Source organism: Microplitis demolitor, chromosome 10 (genome assembly GCF_026212275.2).
Source record: "Microplitis demolitor isolate Queensland-Clemson2020A chromosome 10, iyMicDemo2.1a, whole genome shotgun sequence".
In the NCBI taxonomy this organism is placed as follows: Eukaryota; Metazoa; Arthropoda; class Insecta; order Hymenoptera; family Braconidae; genus Microplitis; species Microplitis demolitor.
The window spans coordinates 16,733,831-16,761,634 of NC_068554.1; the positions used below are offsets into that span (position 1 = coordinate 16,733,831).

The 27,804-nt window shown below is 28.5% G+C and overlaps 2 protein-coding genes and 1 long non-coding RNA gene across 4 annotated transcripts in view; 1 reads left to right on the top strand and 2 right to left on the bottom strand.

Moving 5' to 3' along the window:
• Positions 1-27,804, top strand: part of LOC103573025 (ankyrin repeat domain-containing protein 6) — an 83,546-nt gene that overhangs the window by 28,524 nt on the left and 27,218 nt on the right. The gene's annotated exons all lie outside the window — the stretch shown is intronic.
• LOC103573018 (alpha-latrocrustotoxin-Lt1a) lies at positions 89-1,838 on the bottom strand. Of its 2 annotated transcripts, none has more exons than XM_008551867.2 (3): positions 1,781-1,838; positions 1,576-1,664; positions 89-1,487 (listed from the first exon to the last, which is right to left on the bottom strand). In XM_008551867.2, the coding sequence occupies exon 3, from the start codon at positions 1,483-1,485 to the stop codon at positions 820-822; it is 666 nt and encodes a 221-aa protein (XP_008550089.1). In that variant the 5' UTR covers positions 1,486-1,487; positions 1,576-1,664; positions 1,781-1,838; the 3' UTR covers positions 89-819. The 2 variants fall into 2 exon arrangements, with proteins under 2 accessions (XP_008550089.1, XP_008550090.1); XM_008551868.2 differs by having other exon boundaries at positions 89-1,506.
• LOC103573017 (uncharacterized) lies at positions 24,050-27,762 on the bottom strand. Its single transcript, XR_549146.2, has 3 exons — positions 26,510-27,762; positions 24,292-24,390; positions 24,050-24,213 (listed from the first exon to the last, which is right to left on the bottom strand). It is a non-coding gene; the product is annotated as an uncharacterized LOC103573017 (long non-coding RNA).

Here is a 27,804-nt window from a genome sequence, read left to right on the forward strand (position 1 = left end):
AAAAGCAACGATTTTTTTTTTTTTACAAGATTCGTATTCCAATGAACTAAACAATCTAAAGAGCATCCAAGTCGGCCCTCTTCATTTAACTAATCATTCAAATATTTTCTCTGAGATTCTTGTATGCAGAGTAATGAGCTGAGAGATGAGTACTGGTGTCGGGCTCATTGAAAAGCAGCACTTGGTGGGGAAGAGTTTTGACGATAATTTTCCGATAAGTATATAAAATTTTATATACTCGATTTTTTTAGACACTTCCGTAAGATACCCTGAGTAAATTTGTAGTAATTCTAGCTGAAGACAAAACCTTGCTCAACGTGTATTACCTCAGACTTGCCCTACACTTGCTTGAGATACCTGGCCATGGCTGCCCTTTTCGTTAATTGGCGAGCCGTCTATTTAGCATCAGTATAGTAAATTCAGTGGCGCCCACTTAGTGTTCAATATAATGTTATCTATCAATAATTTGACTAATTTGTAGCTTTTTGAATTGAAGTGAGACCCACTGGGTTTGCTACAGGTACTACGTGAGCTTTGAGAAACTCGGAAAAAGAAGCCCAATATCTTGAACAATTCTGCAGCAACTCTGACCTAGCATTTCTCTATAGAACGTATATTGTTTAAGAATTGCTGCGGGCTGTTCTTAAAAATTTCCGTAAGTCTTCAAGAAGATTCTTAAGCAAGACTTAATGAAATATTTGACAGGAATACTTATGAAAAACGTCTTACTCCAGTCTTGCTTAACTCTTCCGTAAGAAACCCGTTGAAGCTCCGTCACAATAATTAAATTGATCTTCATCTATTAGGTTACCACATCATCTAACTAGCAATTTTATGGTCAATATAATCCCATATTTCGCGGTCAATAGACTCTTCTTTTAATTGTTTCTCGTACTCGGAGATAACTTTCCAATCAGCACCTTTCTCTATTAGATACTTAACTACTTCAAACATATTCTGACGAATCGCTACAATTAAAGCTGGCTCATGCACTGTCTCATCATTTACATCAGCGCCGTTGTCTATTATATATTTTATTATTTCAATGTTCCCCTTTGACATAGCATGCATTAATGGCGTAGGATCACCATACCAATGTAGATCCTGGTTATCTACGTTGGCACCAATCTTTATCAAGAACTTAACCATTTCGAGGTTATCGTCATCGATAGCGATATTCAATGGTATTTTTTTACGATAAAATGTAGCATTTACGTTCTTACCACCCTTGTTTACCAGATATTCAATCATTTTGGTTTGATTATGATGGATAGCAACAGCAAGTGGTGATTGAGGACCACACGGTGAATCTATTTTAGCATTTGTCTTCTTTAGATATTTGAATAATCTGATTTTACCATAAGCAAGAGCAACATAGAGTGGTGTTTGACCTTCGTGTCTAGCATTTACATCAGCACCATTTTCTATTAGCTTAATGGCCAACCCTGTGTCACCATTAGCAATAGCTTCGTGCAGTTCTGACATGGCTGCAAATTCGATTTATGACTTCATAGAGAGTAACGGATTTACTACTTATTTAGCGGTATAATTATAGTTTTTAAATTATTTACTTACTGATTACTGAAATAAGATTAGCCAATGTTAGTACAGCCACTGATTTTTTTCTTGCCTTCGGATCTCAATACGTTCCATAAATTCTACAACTGTTATAAATCATAATAATGAAATTTATGTAAATTTTACCCAACCGGAATAATTAATGATGTAATTCAAACAAATATAGTAAGCGACAATTAATAAGAATTATATAAATACATACATTTATTGTAGTCAATTAGAAAATTTAAAATAATTATATCAATCCAGTTGTTATTGATACTCTATAGTGAACAAACTTAATGATCTGATGATTAGCCAGTCGTTTGTTATATAGTGATTTAAGTGGCTCAAAAAAATAATTTTTACTAGATCAAGTAGTGGGAGAATCGAACAGCATTAATCAGAATATGAGGCCAGTAGGATTGTAATCTTGGGATGATTGCAAGAAACTTGAACCAGCTGTCCCAATCTCTACTTCAATGACATTAATTTGATCGTTTGATGTTTATAAGACAAGAAGTCATTAAAGTGCTAATTACTCAAAGAAGATAATAGTAGTGGGTCTAAGTAGATTTAGATAAATGTAAATAGATCTAGGTTAGTTTAAGTAAATATACTGTAAGAATAATTTCTTAATCTTCAATAATATTCAAGTTGGCACCAGATAGTCACAAGTGCCACTTTGTAAGTATTGACTACAATTTGACTTTACACGGAGAGAAAATTATGGTAACTGTTCCTAGTACGTGTATGAAATATCATCCCATACCGTTATGGTAATGATTACTTGGGATTATGGGATATAGACCCATACTTTCTGGGAAGGTTTCCATAAATATGGTAACAATTCCTATCATTATGGTAACAGTTCCCATATCGCATGTGAAAGAATCATAGTAATGATTACCATACTCATAAGAATAGTTCCTATAAGCAAATAGGAACCAATCCTATAATCACATTGTAATGGTTCCTAAGTATATATGGGAATAAGCCCTATATATTATGGTAACTATTCCTATAATATTATGGTAAACATAACCATCATATTATAGTAATAGTTACCGTAATATTATGGTAATCATTGCCATAATGTATGGAAATTATTATCATGATATTATCGTAACCGTTACCATAATAGTATGGGAATGGTTACCATAATGTCATGGTAATCGTTACCATAATATTATGGTAATGGTTACCATAATATTATAGTAATGATTACCATAATGTATGGAAATTATTACCATAATATTATGGTAATCATTATCATAGTTACATGGTAACGATTACCATGATTCCATAGGAACTATTCCGATACCATATGGGAACTATACTCATAATTATAGGAATGATTACCATAATATATATGGGTGCCGTTCCTATAATCAACATTTCAAAAAAACCGGTTACTATGTAGTATGGAAACCATTCCCATAATATATTGTAACTGTTACCATAATTTTCTCTCCGTGTAAGTATCACAAAAAGTGAAAATCGACTGTCGCAGTACACCGACCAATTGACACTGAAAGTATCGATCATTTTTCAGGCTTTCAATAAAGTACAAAAAATGCTCAGAAATTTACCATCAAATTGGCACTAACTAATAGGGTAATGCCAGTTATTGGGCCAGTTATCAACGTGGTGACAAGTTGTGGCAGTAATTTTTCCCTACTCTATTAGCATCTAACGAAAGTATTTTGCCTCAGACCTGTCCAAGACTGGGAACCCGCATAGGAATCTAAGCTGGATTACCATGTAGATTTTTTTTGACGAAGATTGCAAAACAGTTGATTCTGCGGAAAAGCTCAAAAACGTTCCGTTATTTTTAAGATCTAAGAACTCAAAAATACTTTTTCTACGCTGCATATTATTGCAACAGGCGTATAATTAAGTCTTCCTGTTTTATAATTTTTCTAACTTCCCGCTAAGGAAATTGAAAATTTCCAAAAAAAAGGAAGTTATTGGTTTCTGTCCAATCTTTTATATTAAAAGTGTTTTTTTCGAATAAAAGTAATTGTCGTTTTTATTTTATTTATTGATATTTATCACTTCTAATTTTCTTGAATAATTTCCAATTCATCAACTGCCACTACATAATTTTTTTAACTTTCTTTTTTCATTTTATATTTATTCAAAAATAATTTCTTAATGTAATTTCCTGATTTGATCCAGGATTATATTGATTGTATCTATACCTTGAAAAACAAAATGAGTTTGAGACATTATTAATATTAATATTTATTTATTGACTTACATCTTACTGTTTCTCATTTTTTTTTCTAATTTTGCTCGAGATAAACAAATGGTATCTCAATCAGATTGAGTTCTAATTGAATAAAATTTTCTATCTTAAATTAAATTCAAATCAACTACGAAAATTTGATTTATATTGGGTTCGGTTTGAAAATTCACCGCTAGGTGGAGTTTAGTTTGAAAATTCTCGTTCGTGAACGGGCATTCTGAGGTAATAAATTCAAATTAGAAATTAAAAATTTATTTCTGAGTGTATCTAATAATTTAGAAAACAAATGGAACTGTGGCATTTTAAATTAAATTGAAATAAAAATTAAATTCATTAATATCTTCTATAATTACTCATGATATAAAGTCGTAACTCAAATTACAAGTTCTCACCTAATTACTAGTCTTTTTCGTTTATTTGAATTACAATACACGTCAAAGTATCGTTTTTGAAAAGTTTGGTAATTTCAAAAGTTTACTTTGAAAGCTCATTTAATCGGAAAAACGAAAATATCTTCTAATTAATTTTTTATAAAGCTACAAAAAAAAAAGAGTCGTACAAATAAAAAATAAGAAAAATTTACAATAAAAGTTTTTATAGTTTAATAAATATTTTAATGCTTCGCATTAAGAGTCGTGCAATTAGTCTTGAAGGTCACAATTTCGGATTCTGTGTCATTCAAAAATAGTCTAATAAAAATTCAATTTTTAATTCTGTTATTATCAAAATTCACCAGAATTTTCTACCACAAATTTTTTTTGGAGTAAAAAATTATGACTTTACTACTTTTTCTACCAATTCATTTTTCAGCCGCTAGATGGCGCAAAGTGAAAAATATTCTCGCCTATGCTTTGGCTTCTCTAATTAATAAGTTCCCGAAATAAATATTCGGATAAATATGAAATGTGACAAAATATTTCTTTATAATTTTAATTTCATCAGTAAAAATTTCAAAATTTTGTAGTTTTATTTTCTCGTACTTTTTCTAGAAATTGACAAAAAAATTTTGAAATAAAATTAAATAATTCGGTCTATTAAATTTTGTCATAGATTTTATCAAAAAATCTAATTCTTCTTTGATTAAGTTAAACTTGAAAAGTTATTTTTTTTCTGATTAGTTTTTCTTTTAGGACATCTATGAAATGATCAAGATTTCCTCATAAAAGTTATTGGTGGTCTTACAATTTTGAATTAATAAATCTAGCTGTTTCGAAATTAATATTCATCATATACATCTTAGAAAACATTCTGAAATGAAACAATTCTCGCATCTGAATTTGAGATCGATTGGCTCGAAATTGCTTTTAAATCGCGACAAAGTTTCAGCAAAAACACAGAAACAGTTTACCTTTATTTCCACACCGATAAAATGCCATTTATTCATCATTAAAAATTTATTCATAATATATATAAATTAATCAAGTTGTGAATAATGAAATGAAAAATTAAAACACTAGATACTGATTGTTTTTTCATAAAAAGACCCAAAATTGTCATGTCTTTTTCTGTAGATTCTATCCTACTGACTGCTAATTAAGATTCGATCTTATTTATTCGTTATTAGAATTCAATATACAGTATTCAAATAATTAGTCAATAGTTAGATGAAAAATTGGTCTCTACTAGATACTGAATTTTCTTTAACGTCTCATGACCTCTAAGTCATGAATTCGATCGTCACTTGAAGATCTGTTAGTAGCTATGCTTCTTCTTTAGTGAGAGTCTACAAACAAATAAGTATCGAAACGTTGCCATTATCCAAGTTCAACCTGGCATAGAAGCGTCTAGTTGTTATAATAATTTTGAATGTATTTTATTTTTTTATCACTTATTTTCTTATTTAAGTATGATCGTACATGACGATTTTTCCCGGGTTGGCTGAACGCTTTCAAGCAACATTTCTTTGTCGTTTTTGTAAAATATAGCGAAAAGATAAAGATATGATATACAGTGAATCTGAATGTGAACTTAGAACTAATGATAGTTATGACTAGGATCTTCTTTTAAATAATATAACCTCAACAGGTGTATCGAAACCTAGTCAATTTAAAATTTGAATGATTTTCATTTTATGGATAATGTTGCAGTAGATTTTATGCATGACTTATTAGAAGGTGTTTGCCTACACGATTTGAGTAAAATTTTTTTATATTTTATATCTAAAGAAAATCCTTTTTTTTCTTTTCGCGAATTTTTCTAAATTCACTAATCCAAGGTTTCAATTATAAACTAATTGACAAAAAATAATCCCCCTGAACTCTTAGATTCTCATTTAAAAAGTGGACGGTGTATCATGACTACATCAGAAATGCTTACTCTAATCCGAAATTTGTCTACACGGAGAGAAAATTATAGTAACAGTTACATTATATTATGAGAATAGTTCCCATACTGCATGGTAACCGGTTTTTTTGAAATGTTGATTATAGGAACGGCACTCATATATATTATGGTAACCATTCCTATAATTATGGGTACAATTCCCATATGGTATCGGAATAGTTCCTATGGAATCATGGTAATCGTTACTATGTACCTATGGTAATGGTTACTATAATATTATGGAAATAGTTACCATAATATTATGGGAATGGTGACCATAATATTATGGGAATGGTTACTATAATATTTAGAAATTATAATAATTTTTTGTTCTATAGAATTTTCCAGTGTAAATTATTATGAAGTTATTTATTATTATTATTATTATTTACAAATTCATTTTTATCTGACCAAAAATAATATTTTATTGTAATATAGTTTCACAAAAAGATTGAATATACAAAAAAAAAAACGCTTATTACAAAAAAAAAAATTATAATTTCTAAATATTATGGTAACCATTACCATAATATTATGGTAACCATTACCATATACGCTTAGGAACTGTTACAATGTGATTATAGGATTGGTTCCTATTTGCTTATGGGAACTATTCCTATGAGTATGGTAATCATTACCATGATTCTTTCACATGCGATATGGGAACTGTTACCATAATGATAGGAATTGTTACCATATTTATGGAAACCTTCCCAGAAAGTATGGGTCTATATCCTATAATCCCAAGTAATCATTACCATAACGGTATGGGATGATATTTCATAAACGTACTAGGAACAGTTACTATAATTTTTTCTCCGTGTATGATAATAGGTCATTTAGTTTCGCCAGAATGCGAGCATTGACAATTAATCATTTTATTACAGCAAATAGTTCTTTTCATTATAGAAAAATTTTGTCAGTTTGGATCTGAAGATATACTTGACAGTTTAATTTTTGATTATTTGATTCTGCTACAAAAATTATTTCCCAATTCATTCAAACCGAAGCATCATTTTTTAGTGCATTATCCTCAAGTATTGTGATTAATGGGACCTATCTACCATATAGGGGGGATGTCGTTTGAAAGTAAACATCGACCAGTAAAAATATCAGCTCAAGTTTCGATTAGTAGAAAAAATATATTTTACACACTAGATTTAAAAAATTAATTATCTTTAAATTATGAATTTTTGCAACCCCCAATTTATCAATAATTTACAGCAGGTCCAAGTAAAATAATAAAAGTTATAAATTTGCAATACTATAAAATTTTCAATTTTTCATCGAATGAAATATCTACAGTAAAGTGGGTTATAATTTTGAGTCAAAAATAAAGTACAAACTATTAAAATTTTGAGCATCATTTTTTTCCATGCATGACTTGGATGGACCGAAACTCCACCGTCGAGCTTACAGCTTGATTTCATCCCAAGTTACTAATTTAGTTTTTAGATTTCAGATTTGTTTCTACATTACGTGATATTTTATAAAAATGCTATAAAATATATTCTTGAAACTTTCCAAAAGTTATATATATTTAGAACCTTTAGCTCCTGTTCTAATTTCTGACCGTCCGATGCCTGCTGCAGTACAGCGAGAAAATGTCATTGAAATTTTCCAACTCCAGTTGACTAGAATTGAAATACAATGGCAAGTTCGGCTCCAAAATTTATAGAGAAGTTTGAAAATTTACCGCCAGGTGGCGTCAGGTTTTGAAAATCTCGATTGTGAACGGGCATTCTGAAGTATTAAACTCAAAGCAGAAATAAAAGTTTATTACCAAGCCTATGAAATAATTTGAGAAGGAATAATCTGACATTTCAGATCGAATTTAAAAGATTATTTTTAACAATCAAATATTGGGATTATGTATCGTTAAAAAAAGACATTCTGATAAAACATTTAATTTCTGAATTTCGGTTACAAGGGTCTGGAAGTCACAAAGAATTTTATTTATTAGAACAGTTTTTTCGTTGTTTAAAGAAAAACAATCTTTAAATCCGAATTTTATTTTTATCATCAATAAATTTATTGCTTCGATGATTTATTGCAGTGTGTATAAAAATCTAGACTATACCATTTAGAGTTTGATTAATTATGATTGTTTCAAAATTCTTGCAATAAAAATTTTCCATTGGTGTTTTGAATGTCGTCGTCGCATTAATTATTTTGTTGAATGTAAATGTACTGACTTCAAAAATGCGCCCGCTAATTACCTATGACGGCTTGGAATTTTGCAGATAAACCCCATTTATGTACCCTATATAAATATATATGAGAATATATAATTCAATTACTGAGCCATCAGTAACTTATCGAAAATAATTTTATAAAAATTTAAGAATTCTAAAACCACCTGAAATAATTTACTTAAATTTTTGTTATTCTTGTCCTTAAAATATTTTATGAAGAAATGAAGTTACGTAATTACATGAAACTACTTTGGGAAGCAACAGGTCAAATAGAATTTAGAAAATCTAGTTTGAAATTCAGTCACTAGGTGGCACAGGCGTTTAAAGTTTTCACATGTGCGGCAGTCACACGCGTTAATAAATTCTTAGGAGCGAGGAAAAATGTATCACATACTTAATTTGGACTTTTGAAATGTTCCAAGTTGTAAAAACATTTTTGAAATCAATTTTAATTTCTTTAATGTCAGTATTGTTTACGGTTAAATACGTGTGTATATATCAGGATACACATTAGTAATGTTAAGTGTATACCAAACAATGAAGATTAGAATGCAAGGTGCTTGAAGTTGATGAATTTCATTTCTTGATCTTGAGAATTTACCTATTCTTGCTTTACAATTGAATTAGAGGAAAGTATGAACAAATAAATCGACAAAATTCTGAGCAGTACCCCTATAAACATATTCAGACTATCAATTAACTGTGACGTATAAACTTCCGAAATTGGTAAAACAATTACAAATTTATGAAATTTCTATTATAAACTTTTGGCTGGGTTAGACCACGTTGCCCCTAAATTTGTTACCAACCAAAATAAATAATTTTATAGAGATGTTATAATCGATATACATTTCCCGTATATTGTGATACGATAATAATCATTTTATTTCTTCAAATGTTTTATTTGGTACATAGTTTTAAATTTCGCCACTAGATGGTCTAAATTATGAATATTTTCGCACATCCTCCAGTACTTAAACTTGATAAAGTCCCGATTGAATACAATATTTATGAGAAAATTTGACTTCTGGGCTTAGAATTCATTTAAATAAGGATTAATTGCTCATTTTTTAGTAGTGAAATACAAAAAATAACAAAACTTACAATATTGTTACAATACTTTTTTATCCTTTCAGTAGAGGAAATACGATTAAGCAGGTTTACTATTTTTCATTGTCAAATAAATGTTAGTATAAGCAAGTGCTGACGACTGAAATTTTAATTTATTTAACAGAATAATTCACAATAATAAACTTAACTCTGACGAGTTTTGGGAAATACGACTTTTAAAATATTACTGAATACAATACTTAAACTAAAGAAAATTAAAAAATTCTTCCAAGGATCATATAAAATTACTGTAAAGACTTATGATACTCACTGTAGGAATTAACTAAAAACTTTCAGCTGTTTTCATGCTCACGGTGCATTTCACCACAATTTCATTCATACCTATAGTGCTTTTTTATAATTTTATTAATGCAGAAGCCATCCACATCAACATAATATCTTGGACAGCACTCCTCATACTTTGAAGTCTAATAATTAAAAATAATAAGCAGTGATTATTGTAAACTTGAATTATATAATTCCTTACTTACTCTTCCCTTCGAAATGCAATAAGCTTCTGTTGCAACAAACCCAAGTATTGCGATTATGGCGAAGATAAGCAAGACTCTCAACATTTTAGATAAATCTGAGCTAGAAAATCAATTTCTAATTATTTTAGGCAAGAGTGGGGTCAATTGAACCAAGAGTATTAGAACCACCGCTCTATAATGGCAGCTACTTGCTATCCTTAAAAATAGCAAAAAAAAAATAGTTCGTTGTTCTGCTACTAGGTGGCGCACGCTTTGTAGATTCTCGCACATAGTAAAGCATTTATAATTAATATATTCGAAACTGTGTCACAATTTTTTTGCAGAAATTAAGACTTCTTCCCGATTCATGCAATGAAATATTTTTAAAAATAATTATTTAAATCTCAAATATTCTGTGAATGCGTGTTCAAATTTTATTTGTCTTTTGACACTTCCAGATATTCTCTTGTATTCTGATAAAAACTGTTTCGGAAATCTCAAAATATTATTCTATTTAATTATAATAAAATTACATACAACATATTATGATATACGGATTAGTTTTTACAAATGAAAAAATTATAAAATTTTCAGTTGAATATTCACACAGATAAAAATATGAAAAAAAAACTAATTGTCATATAAAAATCAAGTTGATTTATTCTTCGAATGTAATTTTTTTACAAAAATCATTCTTTGATGGTCTAGCTGTTCCTTGATAAATTGCCGCCTTCTCTGACCCGATATCTAGTCCAGCTTGCTTAATATAAATTTGTTTATTCATGAAATTTTGATGGCTAGAATGCATTATTAAGCGTTTTCAAAGTGGTTGGCCATAAATTTTGCTTTCTAAAAAAAAATAATAAGTTTTCAATGACAATGTCAAGGTATCAAAACGAACAAGCTGATCAACGACTTAAATAACATCAAAATCATGGAAATTTTGAAATTCATTTCCCCGACCATTCCAGGGTCGGAAAAAAATACATGTTTGATTATTGCGGTTGAAAAATGAATGATATTAACTAATGAATCACGTACGGTAGATGACAGTAAGGCCATATCGAAAATCCCAAAATATTTTGGTGTTTCAAACAAAACGGAAAACTTGAACTATCTATTGGAATGTGAATTCGCAGTAATTTTTCTGTATCGTAGTAAATGATATTTTTGAAATTTTAAACGTGGTACATTTTTTTCTGTTTATTGTGAAAAATTTTTTAAATATAAATTCACTGTCATTTACAAAAATTTTTATGAATTCTAATTTTTTAAAGAATTTGAAATTGATTTTGACTGCAGAATTTTCATAATTTTCTCTGCTGGTTTTTATACCAGTGTTCGGCAAAAAAAAAATTTTCATTATTAATTATTTAATTTAAAAAAAAATAATAATTAATGGTGTAATTATTACTAATTTTTCAATAAATTAATAATAATTCAACACAAAAAAAAATTAATGAATTTAATTAAAATTTATGCATAGATTTATTATTAATTGAAAAAAAAATTATTACTTATTGAAGATCGATTACTAATTACAGAAAAAATCTATCTTTTAAATTATGATTTTACGAACTTATTCAGAGCTTAGAAATTAGAAAAAAAAATTTTTGAATTTTTAACAAAAAATAGAAAAGTGTACAGGCTAATTATTTAATACCCAAACACTTAACAATACATGCGATGCATTAATAATTTTTTTTTTCTAATTAGAAAAATATGTTCGCTAATTAATAATTTTTGTCAAAAAATTAGAAAAAATTTTCAGCAAATTACTAATTTTTCTAAAAAAATTAGAATTTATTTTCAGCTAATTACTGATTTTTTTTTTAAGAATTTAAACTTATTTTCGGCTAGTTATTAACTTATCAGACAAATAAGGAGTTTTTTTTTCTGCTCATTGTTTAGTTTTTCTGAAAAATAAGACATTTGTTTGCATTGAAAAGTAAAAAACTTCCGCAAATAATTTGAAATTTCTTCCGCGTACTATTAATCTTCCACTTGAAATGAAGTATTTCCTTCTGTAATAACAAGAACAAATTTCTATATTGCGTTGGTATTTCCAATTTTGGTTAATATGTCTATCATAATGAATTATTATAATAGTTAAAAAATAGTATATATGTATAAAATTTATACATATATATATATTTGTTTGTCATTCAGAGTTCATTAAAAAATAAAAATTTTTGCATAAGATAAAAACCTCTATTTTGATAACAGATCTAGATCATTGAAAAATTCGATTCCCATTGAAATAGCATCGGAAAATTTTTTTCACAAGCTTTAAGTATTTCTTAGTCATTAACAGATCAGAATATTAAATAGACATACATATTTTTGTAAGGAATTGCTCTACAAAAAAGGTATTCTATCATTTTTTGATAAATCTACCCATTCATAAGTTTTTTCAAGATAAAGTTTGAAACATAATAGCTTTTGATAATATTTGACTTTTCTCGCGGAACTATCTGGTTTGTAACAAAATTGTATAAAACGTTTTTTGTAGATTATTTCATCTCCTACAAATTATCTCTTCAAAGTTTTTCGAAATTCCGATACGCTCTTTAGTTACTTGCATGTAAACATCAATTTCTTTTAAAAATCGTCTTCTGATTGTGATTAATTATAAAAATAAAAATTATTGATTTTCTTATTTGAATATTTTCAACTTCCCGCTAAAAAAGTCAAGGATTTTCGAAAAATTCGAGAAGTTAGTTTTTTCGCCCCGATTTTAGAAAATTGAAATTTTATCAGATGTCGAGGTTAAGAAATCCTAGGAAGCTATTTTGACTATTTTCAGAATGATGTCCAAGTGGATGTAAGAATGTATATATGTGTGTTTATGTATATATGTGTGTGTATACATGTATGTAATGAATTTGCAATAGTGTTCATCACTTTTTTCCATGAGGTTAGACATACAGATAAACAAAGAATCAAAAATTGGAAAAATATGGTTTAACGGAGATCAATAAGTCATAAATTGAATTTTCCACAAAAAATTTTATCAGTAAGGCAAATTTACAGATAAATTTACAGATTTATATAATAATATAAATTTACACTTTGAAATTTATAGTGGAACTGTCGTCATTAATTTGCTGACATTTTTTGTAATTATTTACTCCAGCGTTCTCCAATTTCTCCATTAGGTACACATTTACCTTGGCTGAAGTATGAATTGCATGCATAGTAGGGACAACAACCATAGCCTTGTGAAGGATGACACTAGAAAAAAAAAATTAATATAAATAATTTTTTTGTTTATTTGCAGTAAACCCAATAATTTTGATTTTTTACCAATTTAATAGAACAGGATTATAAAAGATTTATTTCTCGACACAAAATATGCCGAAACAAAAGTCCGTAAATTCATAGTTCAAGAAATTTGAAGCTTCAAAGTCGTAATTTAAAAACCAAAATTTCTTAATTACCGCAGTTTTAGTTTTTTGATTGCAAAATATTAAATTTTGATTCTACGAGCTCGCGGGTGAAGACTTTTTTTTATAAAATTTAATTTTGTAGAAAAAAGTCTTGTACCGCGAGCCTGTAAATCTAAAACTTCAAAAGTTATGGTAGGAATAGAATTTTTATAAAATAAAAAAAAAAATATTTTGGAGAATTTTATTAAAATTTAAACAATGGATCATGGAGAGAAAAAAATAATTGTAATTCCTATGTAGAATGGTAATCATTACTATGTTACATAGAAACGGGAATTTTTAGCGTCAAGAGTCACCGGGCAGAGTGATCCCCCCCCCCCCCATTTACCATAGTAACGGTGACTATGCTAGCATAGAATTGATTACCATTCTACATTGACAAGAGAACTGTGTAAATAGACATGACTGCAATGGTACCTAGTAACGTTTACGATGTTCTATTTATTTCATTTTTAGTAAATAAGGTTATGACAAAACAACTCAGGTTACTATAAATAGATATATGTTGAAATTAAATTAATCAATTGAAATAATTAAGTTATTGCTCAAAAAGAAACATCGTTTTTTGATAACAGATAAATAAAAATTAAATTAAAATATTTAACAATATGCATCGCACATATACATGCATACATACATACGGGTTACTGCGCAAACGCCCGCGCATGTTAACCTCATGTCTCACTTATTAAACTGTAACAACAACTATTCCAGCATGGGACTGAGTAGCATTCTATATAGCCCTGATTCCTATGCTAGATACCGATTTTTACCATTTTTGTTGTTTCAATGTAACATAGTAATCATTACCAGAAAAATGGTAGAGTCCTATTCTACATGGCATTATTTACCATTTTACGAAAAATGAGTCTGGTTACTATTTAGCATAGTAATCATTACTATTCTTTTCTCTCCGTAATTAAAATTTAAAAATTAACTATTTTGAATTATATTAAGAACGGTTTTCAGATAATTTTGTCCCAGCTTTTCTCTGAAATAAAAGCTCTAAATGCAAAATAAAGACACAGACCCGATGCTTTACTCTATGAACTAGCGAAGTGCACTTGAATTTTTTGATAACTTCCATTTGTTTACGAGAAAAGATTGGACAAAGTTCCTATTTAATGTACAAGTGCAACAGAGATAGTACCGTTTATCCAGTTGAGTGCGAATAGAGAAACAAATGAAAACGCGTCTTAAAGTAATTACTTACCCATTTGCCTTCACATCCGGCAGATGCACTGGCAAAAATGGCGAATAGTACGAAAATAGATAATAATAAAACTATCTTCGACATTTTAAGTTTTTTCGTTGAACTGGATATAATAAACAATAAATTTGAATAAATTTTCTTGCTTGCACATAAACTGAGAGTATTTATATGATTTTCTGATTATTTAATTACTCAGACAGGTGACGCAAAATCTGTTTTTTATTTACTTTATTGAAAAAATGTATAAACAAACTAATCCTGTGAGTTATTCAAAGTTTTTCTATAAACAATAAGACCAGAAATAAAAACAATGAATATGCTGTTTGTTTATTTTTTTATTAATATCAGTCTTAATATTATTTTATCAGTCTGATTATTCATCTCCTTCCCAGTCTCTTGTACCTGATGTCTACCCTCGCGGACCTGGAATCACTGTAAAATCACAGTGAAATCACAGTGAGATTATAATAAAAACATTGTGAGACCATGATGAAATTACAGTGTAATCACCGTGATTTTGTACCATTCGGTCACTGTAGTTTTATGGTTATCTCACAGTGATTCGATAGTGGGTTCACAGTGATCTCATTATGTTATCACAGTCGATTCATAGTTACCTCACAGTGGTATTGCAGTGATTTTAGTGTGGTACCACAGCCAATTCACAGTGAATCCACAGTGAATTTCCAGTAAACTTACAGTAAATTCACAGTGAATATACAGTAAATTTACAGTGAATATATAGTGAATTCACAGTGAATTTTCAGTAAACTTATAGTAAAGTCACTGTGAATTTACTGTAAGTTTACTGGAAATTCACTGGGGAAAAATAATACAAAAAAATTATTAAAACCTACCATCATTTTTTTTTTCAAATAAAAAAAAAAACAAAAATTTTCAATGACTATCATTTCTTATTTTTTTTGTCATTCAATAATATCAAACTTTGAAGCTTTTTGCAATTTTTTTCATTAAACTTATTTCTCAAAACACATCTTGAAAATTGTTAAGTGTTCAGAGAACTTTGAAATAAAAAAAAAAAGAATGCAAACAAAAATTAAAAATGGCCATCATGACACAAATATTCAGTTTATTTAAAAAAAGTACATAAAAAAGTTGAAGAATGTTTGAACAACTTTTTTTTTGCTATTCTAAAATCACCATAAAACTATAGGCAAATCATCATAAATTTTCTGTGGAATCATGGTGAAATCACCATCAATTTACGGTGAAATCATGGTGAAATCACCATTAATTTACTGTAGAATCATGGGGAAATCACCATTAATTTACTGCGAAATCATGGTGAAATCGTCATTAACTCACTGCGAAATCATGGTGAAAACACTATTGATTTACTGTGAAAACACTATTGATTTACTGTGAAATCATGATGAAATCACCATAAATTTACTGTAAACTTGCAGTAAAATCACAGTGAAATCACTACTAAATCACAATGACAAAATGGCACAAAATCACTGTGAATTCACTATGAAATCACCGTAAATGCACCGTCAAATTACGGTGAAAGTGAATTCACTGTGATTTTACAGTGATTCCAAGTCCGCGAGGGTACAGAGACACATTTACATAAAATATCCCTATAAGTAATTGATCTATTATATACTGATGTACACTATCAAAATAATGGGTATATTTGTACTTCAATTTCCATCCTGTTTACTTGAAAAATTTCTACGTTGATTTCCGTGTGCACTAACGCGGACATTGAAAATTTTTTAAACTGAATATATAAATTTTAATGAAAAAATTTTCATTTAATATTTTGGGAGTGTATGCACATTTTATGACGATATGACATTGAACTATTTTCTCACAAAATTTTAATTAAAAATTTTCATTTGCAATCGGCAAACTTTTTTAAATCAGTTCACTTTTTCTCATTGAGAGTCGCTGAAAACTCTAGTATCGATTTGACTAAATCATCAATTTTTCACTTGGATCCATCATTGTTCTTTATCAATCACTCAACCGGTGAAATGAATAAATATATAGAGACATTATGGTCAATAAAACACTTCTCACATATTTTAATGCAAAAAAATTGGTTTGTGAGGTGACATAAATAATCTATCATCAAAATCATAATAATATATAGCTAAAAACCTTTTCGTATTCTAACTTATCAATACTAGAGAAATTCAAATTGTAACTGGTATTTACCAATTTGTTTATTATCATCATTCTCTACCCGAAAATTTTCAAAAAATCTACCGGTGATTCTAGTAGTCAGATGACATTTTTTTTATAAATCACTATTGTTTTATATTTTAAACTAAATACAATACAATGTTTCTTACCTTAGATAAAACAAAGGTTTAAAATTTTGCTGACGGGAATTTTCAAATGTTTCAAAATAAAATAAATTTAATTTAATTTATTTTAGACTTTAATTTATTTTTCAGCCGCTAGATGGCGCAGAACCGAAAACATGCTCGTCTATGCTTCAGCTCCTCTAGTTGATAAATGTAGAATTTAACAAATTATTTCTTAATAACTTTAATTTTCTTGATATAAATTCAGAAATAAAATTTTTGAATATTATTCTTTTATTTTCTCGTACTATTTCTGTAAATTAAATTCAAAAAAGTTTTAATAATAAGAAAAAAACTGATAACATTCTACAAAATTAAGACGATATTTTAGTCGATTTATGAACCCTGCGTGAATGTATTTGATGACAATTTTTATAAATCAAAATATATGATAGGAAATTTATCTTTTTAATTCCTTAATTCAGCGAAAGTTTTTTCCATCCAGAACTTTTAGCTTCTGATGAAATTGTCTACAGTCCGACATTTTCTGCAGTACGACGCGAAAATGTAAATTATGGATATTTTAAAAATTTCTCAACTTCAGTTGACTAGAATTATAATAAAATTACATGATTTGCTTCAAATTATGTAGTGATCAAAATTGGTTTACAGAATATTGAAAAAAAAAGGCAGTTTAAAAAAATTCCATTGACGAAACAAAAGCGACCAAATTAATTTCATTCAATATCTTTTTTGACTCCATACTTCACGTATATCATTCCAGAATTCTTATATATTCAAAACAAATTTTTTTTTTGTAGAAAAACATATCAAAAGAGGTTATTCAGAATCTTGTTTGAGATTCAGTCGCTAGGTGGCGCCAGCGCTCAAAAATTCTCACATGTGCAGCAGTCACCGGCGTTAATAAATTCTTGGGAGGGGAAAAATATTATTACGAACTTTTTAAACTTTTAGAATATTCTAAGTTGTTAATTTAAGGAAAAACTAATCTTATTCGATTTGAAAAAATTTTTTGTCGCTGACACATAAAATTGAACATGTGGGATTTTAATTTCGATTTGTTTAAGGCGATAAATTTTCTCGTCCATTCCTGTGTGCACTGACATGCGCATTGACATCTTTAGGCATTAATAATCTTGACGAAACTTAGTTTCTTTCTAATTGTGTCAATCTTTTTATGGATTGAAATTTATTCATTTGCCAACAAAGTGTTGAGGGAAAATTTCAAACTGTGACGTTTAAAGTGTCTGAAATTTGTGGCATTTGTCGTTTTGAGATCACTTAAATCTTGAATATCGTCAGCGCTCCTGTTTGTTTACTTTTTTTCCTGTAATTGTATTTTAACTGTGAAATTCAACCTCAGCAATTAGTTTTAAATTTTTTGGTCAAATCTGGACTTATCTAAATATTTTACACTTATTTAGATTTAGTACGCTCGTTGAAAATTAGTTACCACTAGCGTTGAATATAATATCAATTTTGAAATTATAATTTATAAAAAAAATCACTGAATATTTATCCACAAAATTTAAATATATTCCAATTATCCCGGAAAAAAAAGTTTTTATATGATCATATATAAACATATATATTCATATACAATTTATATATGATCACATAAAAAATATATAAAAATCATATATGATTACATAAAAGCTTATATGATCTTATAAAATTTTTATAAGAATTCATATACTCTTGTAAGGACTTGATGAAAATTGATATAATTTTATATAAAGGTATATAACTATATTAAATTACTAGATAAAATTTTATATGCTTATATAAAATCATATATGATATAAAAGCTCACATGATTTTATAAAATTCTTATAAGAATTTATATAATTTTATAAAAGTTGATGTGATATTTTATAAAGTTATATATGAGTTTATAACATTACCAAATCAAATATTATACCATATATAAAGTTATATATGATTATATAAAAACTCATATAATCTTATAAAATTCTTATAGTAATTCGTATAATCTTATATAATTTTTATAAAATTCCATGTTACTTTATGTTAAGTTATATATAACATTATGTAATTACAAGAGCACGTTTTAGATGGTGATAAAAAACCATGTAGGATCATATATGATCATATGAAATCTTATATGACTTTATAAAATTCTTATAAGGATTCAGATAATTTATAAAAATTAATGTGATTTTATATAAAGTTATAAATAAATTTGTATAATTACAAAAGAGTTTAATAAGGTTATATAAAATCATATATGATTATATAAAAGTTTATATAGTTTCATGATTTTTATACATAAATTTCTATGGTCTTATAAGCAGGTTATCTTAAAACACCGTATAATTTTGTATAAAATACATATCGCGTTAATAAAACCAAAAGGGCGTATCTCAAAATATACGCCCTTTTGGTTCTGCAGAACCAAAAGGGCGTATAAAATTTTTTTTTTTGCTCCAATCAATGTAAAAATATTAAAAACATTAAAATCTATGGAAAAAACGAAAAAAAAAATTTTTTTGTTTTATGCCCTTTTGGTTTTAAGCAAAAATTTTTTTAAAGTCATAAGGGCGTATCCTATTGTCTCGGTTTATTATTAATTATAGGTCAGAGTAAGAAAAAAAATTGCAAGGGTAATAAGAATTATCACTCCACAACTTAATTTATCTGAACAAATATTTATTTAAATAAAAAACCAAATTTCTTTATTTAATTTTGATCGAATCTTGTCACAATTTTTTAAATTCAACAATTGATGTAAAAAATATGTATCATTCGAGAACGAAAAAAATTCATCTAAAAAATTCTAAATTCTATGAGTGCTGTGAAATTTAATTTAATCAAATTAAAAAAATGCACATTTAGATTGTTCAATTTTTCAAAGGAGCATTTTTTCATTTTTCAATCAAGGTTTCATTTTCTGTTTCCTGTTTTTTTTTTTCTTTTTATTTTCAAAAATCAATTGCCGCTGTTCTTAAGAATTGTTATGGTTCTAGAATACCAATATATTGAAGTAAGTTTAATGACCTAAATTATTTTTGTGCATCAGGCACCGTCCCACAAAAATATTATCAATATTATTAAAAATTAATTTTCAGCGATGGTAATAGTTTATAAATTTTTTTATTATTGTCAAGTTATGTTCTAAAAAAAACAAAAAAAATTTTTTTTTATACTCTTAGGTACAGATGATCCTGAAGATGGAGACGTTATAGGACTAATACCCTAATGAATTTATTTTTTCTCTATTTTTTATTTGTTTTTTCACTTAAATAAATATTTGTTCATATAAATTAAATTGTGGAGTGATAATTTTTATTACCCTGGCAATTTTTTTTCTTACTCTTACCTATAATTGATAATAAATCGTCCGGGTAAGAGTAAGAAAAAAAATTGCCAGGGTAATAAAAAGTATCACTCCACAATTAAATTTATATGAACAAATATTTATTTAAACGAAAAAACAAATAAAAAATAGAGAAAAAATAAATTCATTAGGGTATTAGTCCTATAACGTCTCCATCTTCAGGATCATCTGTACCTAAGAGTATAAAAAAAAATTTTTTTAATTTTTTTTAGAACATAACTTGACAATAATAAAAAAATTTATAAACTATTACCATCGCTGAAAATTAATCTTTAATAATATTGATAATATTTTTGTGGGACGGTGCCTGATGCACAAAAATGATTTAGGTCATTAAACTTGCTTCGATATATTGGTATTCTAGAACCATAACAATTCTCAAGAACAACGGCAATTGATTTTTGAAAATGAAAAGAAAAAAAAAAACAAGAAACAGAAAATGAAACCTTGATTGAAAAATGAAAAAATGCACCTTTGAAAAATTGAACAATCTAAATGTGCATTTTTTTAATTTGATTAAATTAAATTTCGCAGCACTCATAGAATTTAGAATTTTTTAGATGAATTTTTTTCGTTCTCGAATTATACATATTTTTTACATCAATTGTTGAATTAAAAAAATTGTGACAAGATTCGATCAAAATTAAATAAAGAAATTTGGTTTTTTATTTAAATAAATATTTATTCAGATAAATTAAGTTGTGGAGTGATAATTTTTATCACCCTTGCAATTTTTTTTCTTACTCTGATCTATAATTAATAATAAACCGAAAAAATAGGATACGCCCTTATGACTTTAAAAAAATTTTTGCTTAAAACCAAAAGGGCATAAAAAAAAAAAATTTTTTTTTTCGTTTTTTCCATAGATTTTAATGTTTTCAATATTTTTACATTGATTGGAGCAAAAAAAAAAATTTTATACGCCCTTTTGGTTCTGCAGAACCAAAAGGGCGTATATTTTGAGATACGCCCTTTTGGTTTTAGTAACGCGATATTTATTACGATAATTTCTGCACAAATTTTCTGAAATTCTATGGGTTCCTCAAGTCTTCAATAATTCTGAATAATTTTTCGTGGAATATGAGAGTCCATCATGATTGTATTGATTGAAAACCTAGACTGAGATATTTCAATAGGAATCCTTTAAGATTTTTTTCATCCTGTGAAAAATATCTTCATGGATTCCTATGGGTTCTTATAGATTTTTCATGGTTTTTTTTTATTCCAAATTTCCATGAATTTCTGTACAGATTCATAGAATGCTGGATGTTGTATGAAATTATTTTAGTACTTTCTTGTCGTATTAAGAGTCAAGTGAAGATAATAATTTTTATCAGCTCAAGTCCAAATTTAGTTAAAATGTTATTATTATTTTATACTTTGTCGTTAAATACTCAACAGAAGACTTGACGATTGCTTATTTATTCAATTACTTTAAGTGATTGCGTCTATTTATTCTTCTTATCGATATATATAAAAAAAACTAAAAATTTACATTGTATTGAGCAATACAGTATTTTAATTGAGTCATATTTACAATAAAGGAATCACAGAATCAATGGGGCGGAACTTTTCGTCATAAACTTTTTAATAATTTTTTATTTATTTATTATTCTCTGTCATAGCAGGTCCTTTCAGTGAAATAATTGCTACATCTACACCGGAACAACTGTTGTAATCTTAAATGGATGACACTTCGCATCCTAAAAAATGTGACATAGCGTAACAAAGGGGGGGGGGTCCAAAAAGGTACAATTGCGTTAGAAAGTTCCCACATGAGTGGAGCACTACTAATGACGTTTTAGTAAAGTGAGAGACGATCTGATTGAGAAATTCATGTAGGAATCCAGCTTAGATTCTTATGCAGATTCTCACTTGGTGTTTTTGTTTTTGTAAAGGTAGCCATAGGAATCCTATAAGAAATACTTATAGAAATGATACAAGTTAGACAATAGGGTGATCAACAATAAAATTGAAAAACAGTTTCAATTCGAGATTTTTTTATTTAGAGCACTGTTGAAAGTACATGACTTTGACAGTTTATAGTTCCTTATAAACTGTCTACCATTGTATAGCGCAACCCCAACCTCCACTTTTGAGGTGCCCGATACACTTATAGGGTGAACAGCAATCATTATGATAATTACACTGAAAATAAAAAAAAAATAATAGTTATGACAATAAGCAGTAAATGTTATTTCCTTGAAATATATTATTTATTACGTACTCTTTCACCATAGTCGCTGCATGCTTTTGTTACAGCTGCGGCAAATATTGCGATTATGACAAAGATAAGAAAGAGTCTAGACATTTCTGACAATCTTGGGCTAGAGAATAAATTATGAATTATTACATTTTGTTAAGTTCATTATTCTGGCGAAACTTATCACCGTAGGTAAAAAGTCGAAAAGAGTTTCTTTATGGGAGATTTAATTCACTACAAAGTTGCTGATGATTATTTTTCCCATATCTAATAGATAACCCATAAATTAACATTAAAACATTTCAATATTGTAACATAATCTATGGTGGATTCTAATTGGTACCCATATGGGAAGTCATCCGAAAAGATCATAGGGAAATTTACATGGGAGTCTAGGCTGGAATCCCATAATGAGTTGGCAATCCATAAAGATCCATACAAGGATATATTATAAGAAAATCTATGGTAGACTCTGATTGACCACCGTATGAAAATCCATTAAAAAACACCATAGAAGAAATTCACATGGAAATTGATGCTGGATTTCCATATTGATTTGGCATGGTGTTAATTACCATGGAAACCATGCAAAAGAATAGCTTTATCAATAATGAATTCCAAGTAGTATTCTTATGGGAATCCATGCGGAAATACCATAAGAGGATCTACACAAAAATCTAAACTGGGTTTTCACATGAACTTTTTAAATAGAGAATTTCCTCTAAATCTTTCTGGATTCCCATAAAGAATATCAATTCCCTTAAAGACCCAGTCAAAATCACCCTACAAGCTTTTCTCAAAATCCCTTCCAAAAGATTAATATGGATCTTTAAGAGTAAGAATTTACTATTCTAAAAAATAACTTGTTCTTATTTTTGTCGAATTTCTCTTAGTCAATCTACTAACTGCGATAAGATAAATCGATAAAGCTAAGTACTTACCACGTAATATCACTTACAATGAAAAGCAACTGAAATAACTATTATTTAATTCTCATTGTGACCCGGGTATTTATATAAATCGTTATTTATTTAACCACTCGAACTAATGACGTACAATCTGTTTTTAATTTATTTTAGTCGAAAAAAAAAAATAAATAACCAAATCCCTGAGAATTATTAATAGTATTTCTGTAAACAATGAGACAATGAAGTGAAAACAATAAATTGATTGTATTATTCAATGATTTATTTTTATTGTAATATTTTTTTTATTGTTTAGCTGTTTATCCCCACTCTCGTCGACTTACATTAACAGAAATGGTCATAAAGTTAATTGTAAGAGCAATTTTTATGTCCGTATAGTGTAGAAAATATTTCCATAATTTACAAAAATGTTTTTTTATCATCGTGGGCGCCACTTTGTTATTTAGAGCCCCTTTTCGATTAACTTTCAATCGAATTCATTAGGAACTCTAATTAAATCCTATTAGAATTTTTCAATCGGAGTTTTAATCAGGGTCTAGACTACGCTGATTAGCAGCTAAAATTTGAAGCTTGAATCGAGATTCAGTTTCTCGACCCTGAAAAATTACCAAGATTAGAAAAATTTATTGTCTTAATTAAGAAAAATGTAATAGCCTGTTTTATTTTAATTGGAAAATGATAAAATTTAGAAACGCGTCAAATGATAATATTTTTATTAAACAGAATTGTAGAAATTACATGGCATTTTTAGTTTATAAAATGTTTAAAATATTATAACACACGAATCCGATCCGCCATTACTGAGTATCCCACTACATGACAAGCTTCCGCAGCAGTTATTATTATTATATCTATGACACTGTAAAAAAAAAAAGAATATAAAATAATAAAGGCAGTAATCATTAAGAACTAGAGAAATATCTTTTTCTTGACTTACTTTTCCACCGAGCTCAATACAAGCTTCTGTTGCAATCAAAGAAATTATTGCAATTATGACGAAGATGAAAAAGATTCTCGACATTTTAGGTTATTTGAGCTAAAAAAATAATTTCGAAAAATATTATTACATTAAAGTTATTATTGTGGCGAAATTTATCATTTTGAGCAAGAAGTCGAAAAAACTTTTCGTACAGGAAATATCTGTCGATTAAATAAACTTTGTTGTTACGTCAATATTAGCATAAGTAATATTACACTATTTAATAGGAGTATTCACCAGAATTATTGCAGCCCTCGCGGACTTGGAATCACTGTGAAATCACAGTGAAATCACAGTGAATTCACGTTCACTGAAATTTGACGGTGTATTTACGGTGATTTCATAGTGAATTCACAGTGATTTTGTCATTGTGATTTAGTAGTGATTTCACTGTGATTTTACTGCGAGTTTACAGTAAATTTATGGTGATTTCATCATGATTTCACAGTAAATCAATAGTGTTTTCACCATGATTTCGCAGCGAGTTAATGACGATTTCACCATGATTTCACAGTAAATTAATGGTGATTTCACCATGATTCCACAGAAAATTTATGATGATTTGCCTATAGTTTTATGGTGATTTTAGAATAGCAAAAAAAAAGTTGTTCGAACATTCTTCAACTTTTTTATGTACTTTTTTTAAATAAACTGAATATTTGTGTCATGATGGCCATTTTTAATTTTTGTTTGTATTCTTTTTTTTTTATTTCAAAGTTCTCTGAACACTTAACAATTTTCAAGATGTGTTTTGAGAAATAAGTTTAATGGAAAAAATTGCAAAAAGCTTTAAAGTTTGATATTATTGAATGACAAAAAAAATAAGAAATGATAGTCATTGAAAATTTTTGTTTTTTTTTTTATTTGAAAAAAAAAATGATGGTAGGTTTTAATAATTTTTTTGTATTTTTTTTCCACAGTGAATTTCCAGTAAACTTACAGTAAATTCACAGTGACTTTACTATAAGTTTACTGGAAATTCACTGTGAATTCACTATATATTCACTGTAAATTTACTGTATATTCACTGTGAATTTACTGTAAGTTTACTGGAAATTCACTGTGGATTCACTGTGAATTGGCTGTGGTACCATACTAAAATCACTGCAATACCACTGTGAGGTAACTATGAATTGACTGTGATAGCATAATAAGATCACTGTGAACCCACTATCGAATCACTGTGAGATAACCATAAAACTACAGTGACCGAATGGCACAAAATCACGGTGATTACACTGTAATTTCATCATGGTCTCACAATGTTTTTATTATAATCTCACTGTGATTTCATTGTGATTTTACAGTGATTCCAGGTCCGCGAGGGAGATATTGCCGACTATAGTACGGGCCTGGCGCCCACGCTTGCATTGACTCAATTGCTGTTACTAACCCCTACACTTAATCATCTATACTTTCAACTTTTCAACGAATGAAAATTTTCAATACAATATAGCGTTCACGACCATACTAACATAGTGATATTTACGAAAAATTTTTCACATATCTCTGATATACTATCCGAGATTTCGATTTACGGACTTAAATATTTTTATACTGATAATTTTTTATCTGAATTCGAATCGGAGGAAATGAAAGCTATAATTTTGAATTAACTATCAAAGATCCCATAAAAAAGTACTTCATGGAGACATGTTCGGTATTGAATGTCTTAAGCTTTCTTGCCACAAACCTAAATTATGTAATAGATAATATCCACCATAGAGTTAAATGAGCAGTACGCGAATCAATCGAAAGTAATCTATGATATTAAATAGATTCATTTTTATCATTTCTATGACATAGTCATGTATGTTTAATTATAAACTACGATTCTATGGAAATCTACTTGGCATCTAAGACCGATTTCATGAAAATCGATATGGACTTCCCCGTAGATTCTGATGGGACTCCATAGAACTACTCCTTTAAATATTTATAAATACCCATGGAAACCTAGATGGATTCCTATGAGGATCTTGCTAAAATTACCATAGAAATCTATGTCTAAATCCATCTGGAAACCCATGAGAATTAACACGGATTCCATGGAAATCTACGTGGACTTTCCCATAGAATCTTATGGGAGCCCATTTTGCAATGATTGCCGCAATATTTCCGAATGTCATAGTTAATCAAATTACCATAAGTAACATATACAAATTCAAGTACTTACCAAGTAATATCACTTGTAAAGGAACGTAACTGGAGCAAATATGACACAATTTTCACGGCGTCCCGAGTATTTATATGATTCTTCAATTACTTAAGCATTTGGACTGGTTAACTACATTTTGTTTACCTTCTATTGTATTCGAAAAATAAATAAATAAACTAACTCTTGAGAGTTATTAATATTACCTCGATAAACAATAAGACAATGGAAGTAAAAGCAATAAACATATTGTATTGTTCAATTGTTTATTAATATCAATCGCGTTATTTTTTTATCAGTCTGCTCGCTCATTCCCTTCCTAGTCTTGTGGTTCTACCAGATGTCCACAAAGAGACAATCTTATGAATTATTCCTATAATTTGCTGATCTTATATGTACTAGTCTAGCAAAATAATGGTTCCAACTAAATCAAGCCCTGATCGATGGCGCCAGATACCGTTGGGACCAATTGACATGAACTCTATAAGAGAAGTGCAAATTAGTTGTCAGATTTAAAACTTTTTAAAAATCGCTAGTAGATTTCCCAGTAGCATTATTTTGGATAATTGACTTGAGGAATGTCCTTTGGAAATCGCTTACAGAAAATTTAAACAAGACTTGAACGATGTATTTTATAAATATACTTGCCCAAGATTTCATCCAGTCTTGCTTCAGATTCTTCTTAGAAACCTACGAAAATCTGTAAAAATAGTCTGCACCGATTCGCAACATACATTCGAAAACAACGAAAGGTCAGAGTCGTTGCAGAATTGGTTTTGATATCGGATTTCTTCATCTCCTCGTTGCATGTTCAATGCAGTGTCTGTGGTAAACCCAGTTACCCTTTTTATAAAATAAAATTTCATCGAAAATTAAGTGAGTGCCACTGAATTTACTATACTACTGCCAAATAGACGGTTCGAAAAGTAACGAAGAGGCCAGCCATGGCCAGGTATCAAGCAATTCTGGAGCAGGTTTAAGCTAATGCATCTTGACCAAGTGCCCTGTCTTCAGCAAGTGACTACGGATTTCCTTGAGGTACATTTCGGAAGTAGTTTATCTCAGACTTGTCCAAGACTAATGATGCAGACTGAAGATATAGATTTACCGAAGACTTCCTAACAGTGCTACTAATGTTAAGTAAATTGAACTGAGATTGAAATGTCATGAAAAATTTTTAGCGCTGTCCCAAATATTGTTTCGAGTCTTTTATAAAAAAAATTCTAATTTTTTATACAAACCTTGTCATTTTTCATTTGATTTTAAAAATTAGTTTAAAGTAAATTACAAAAAAAAATTAATTATTAACTCAATTT

Coding starts and splice junctions, on each gene's coding strand:
- LOC103573018 (XM_008551867.2), bottom strand. CDS start 1,485: ATGTCAGAACTGCACGAAGCTATTGCTAATGGTGACACAGGGTTGGCC.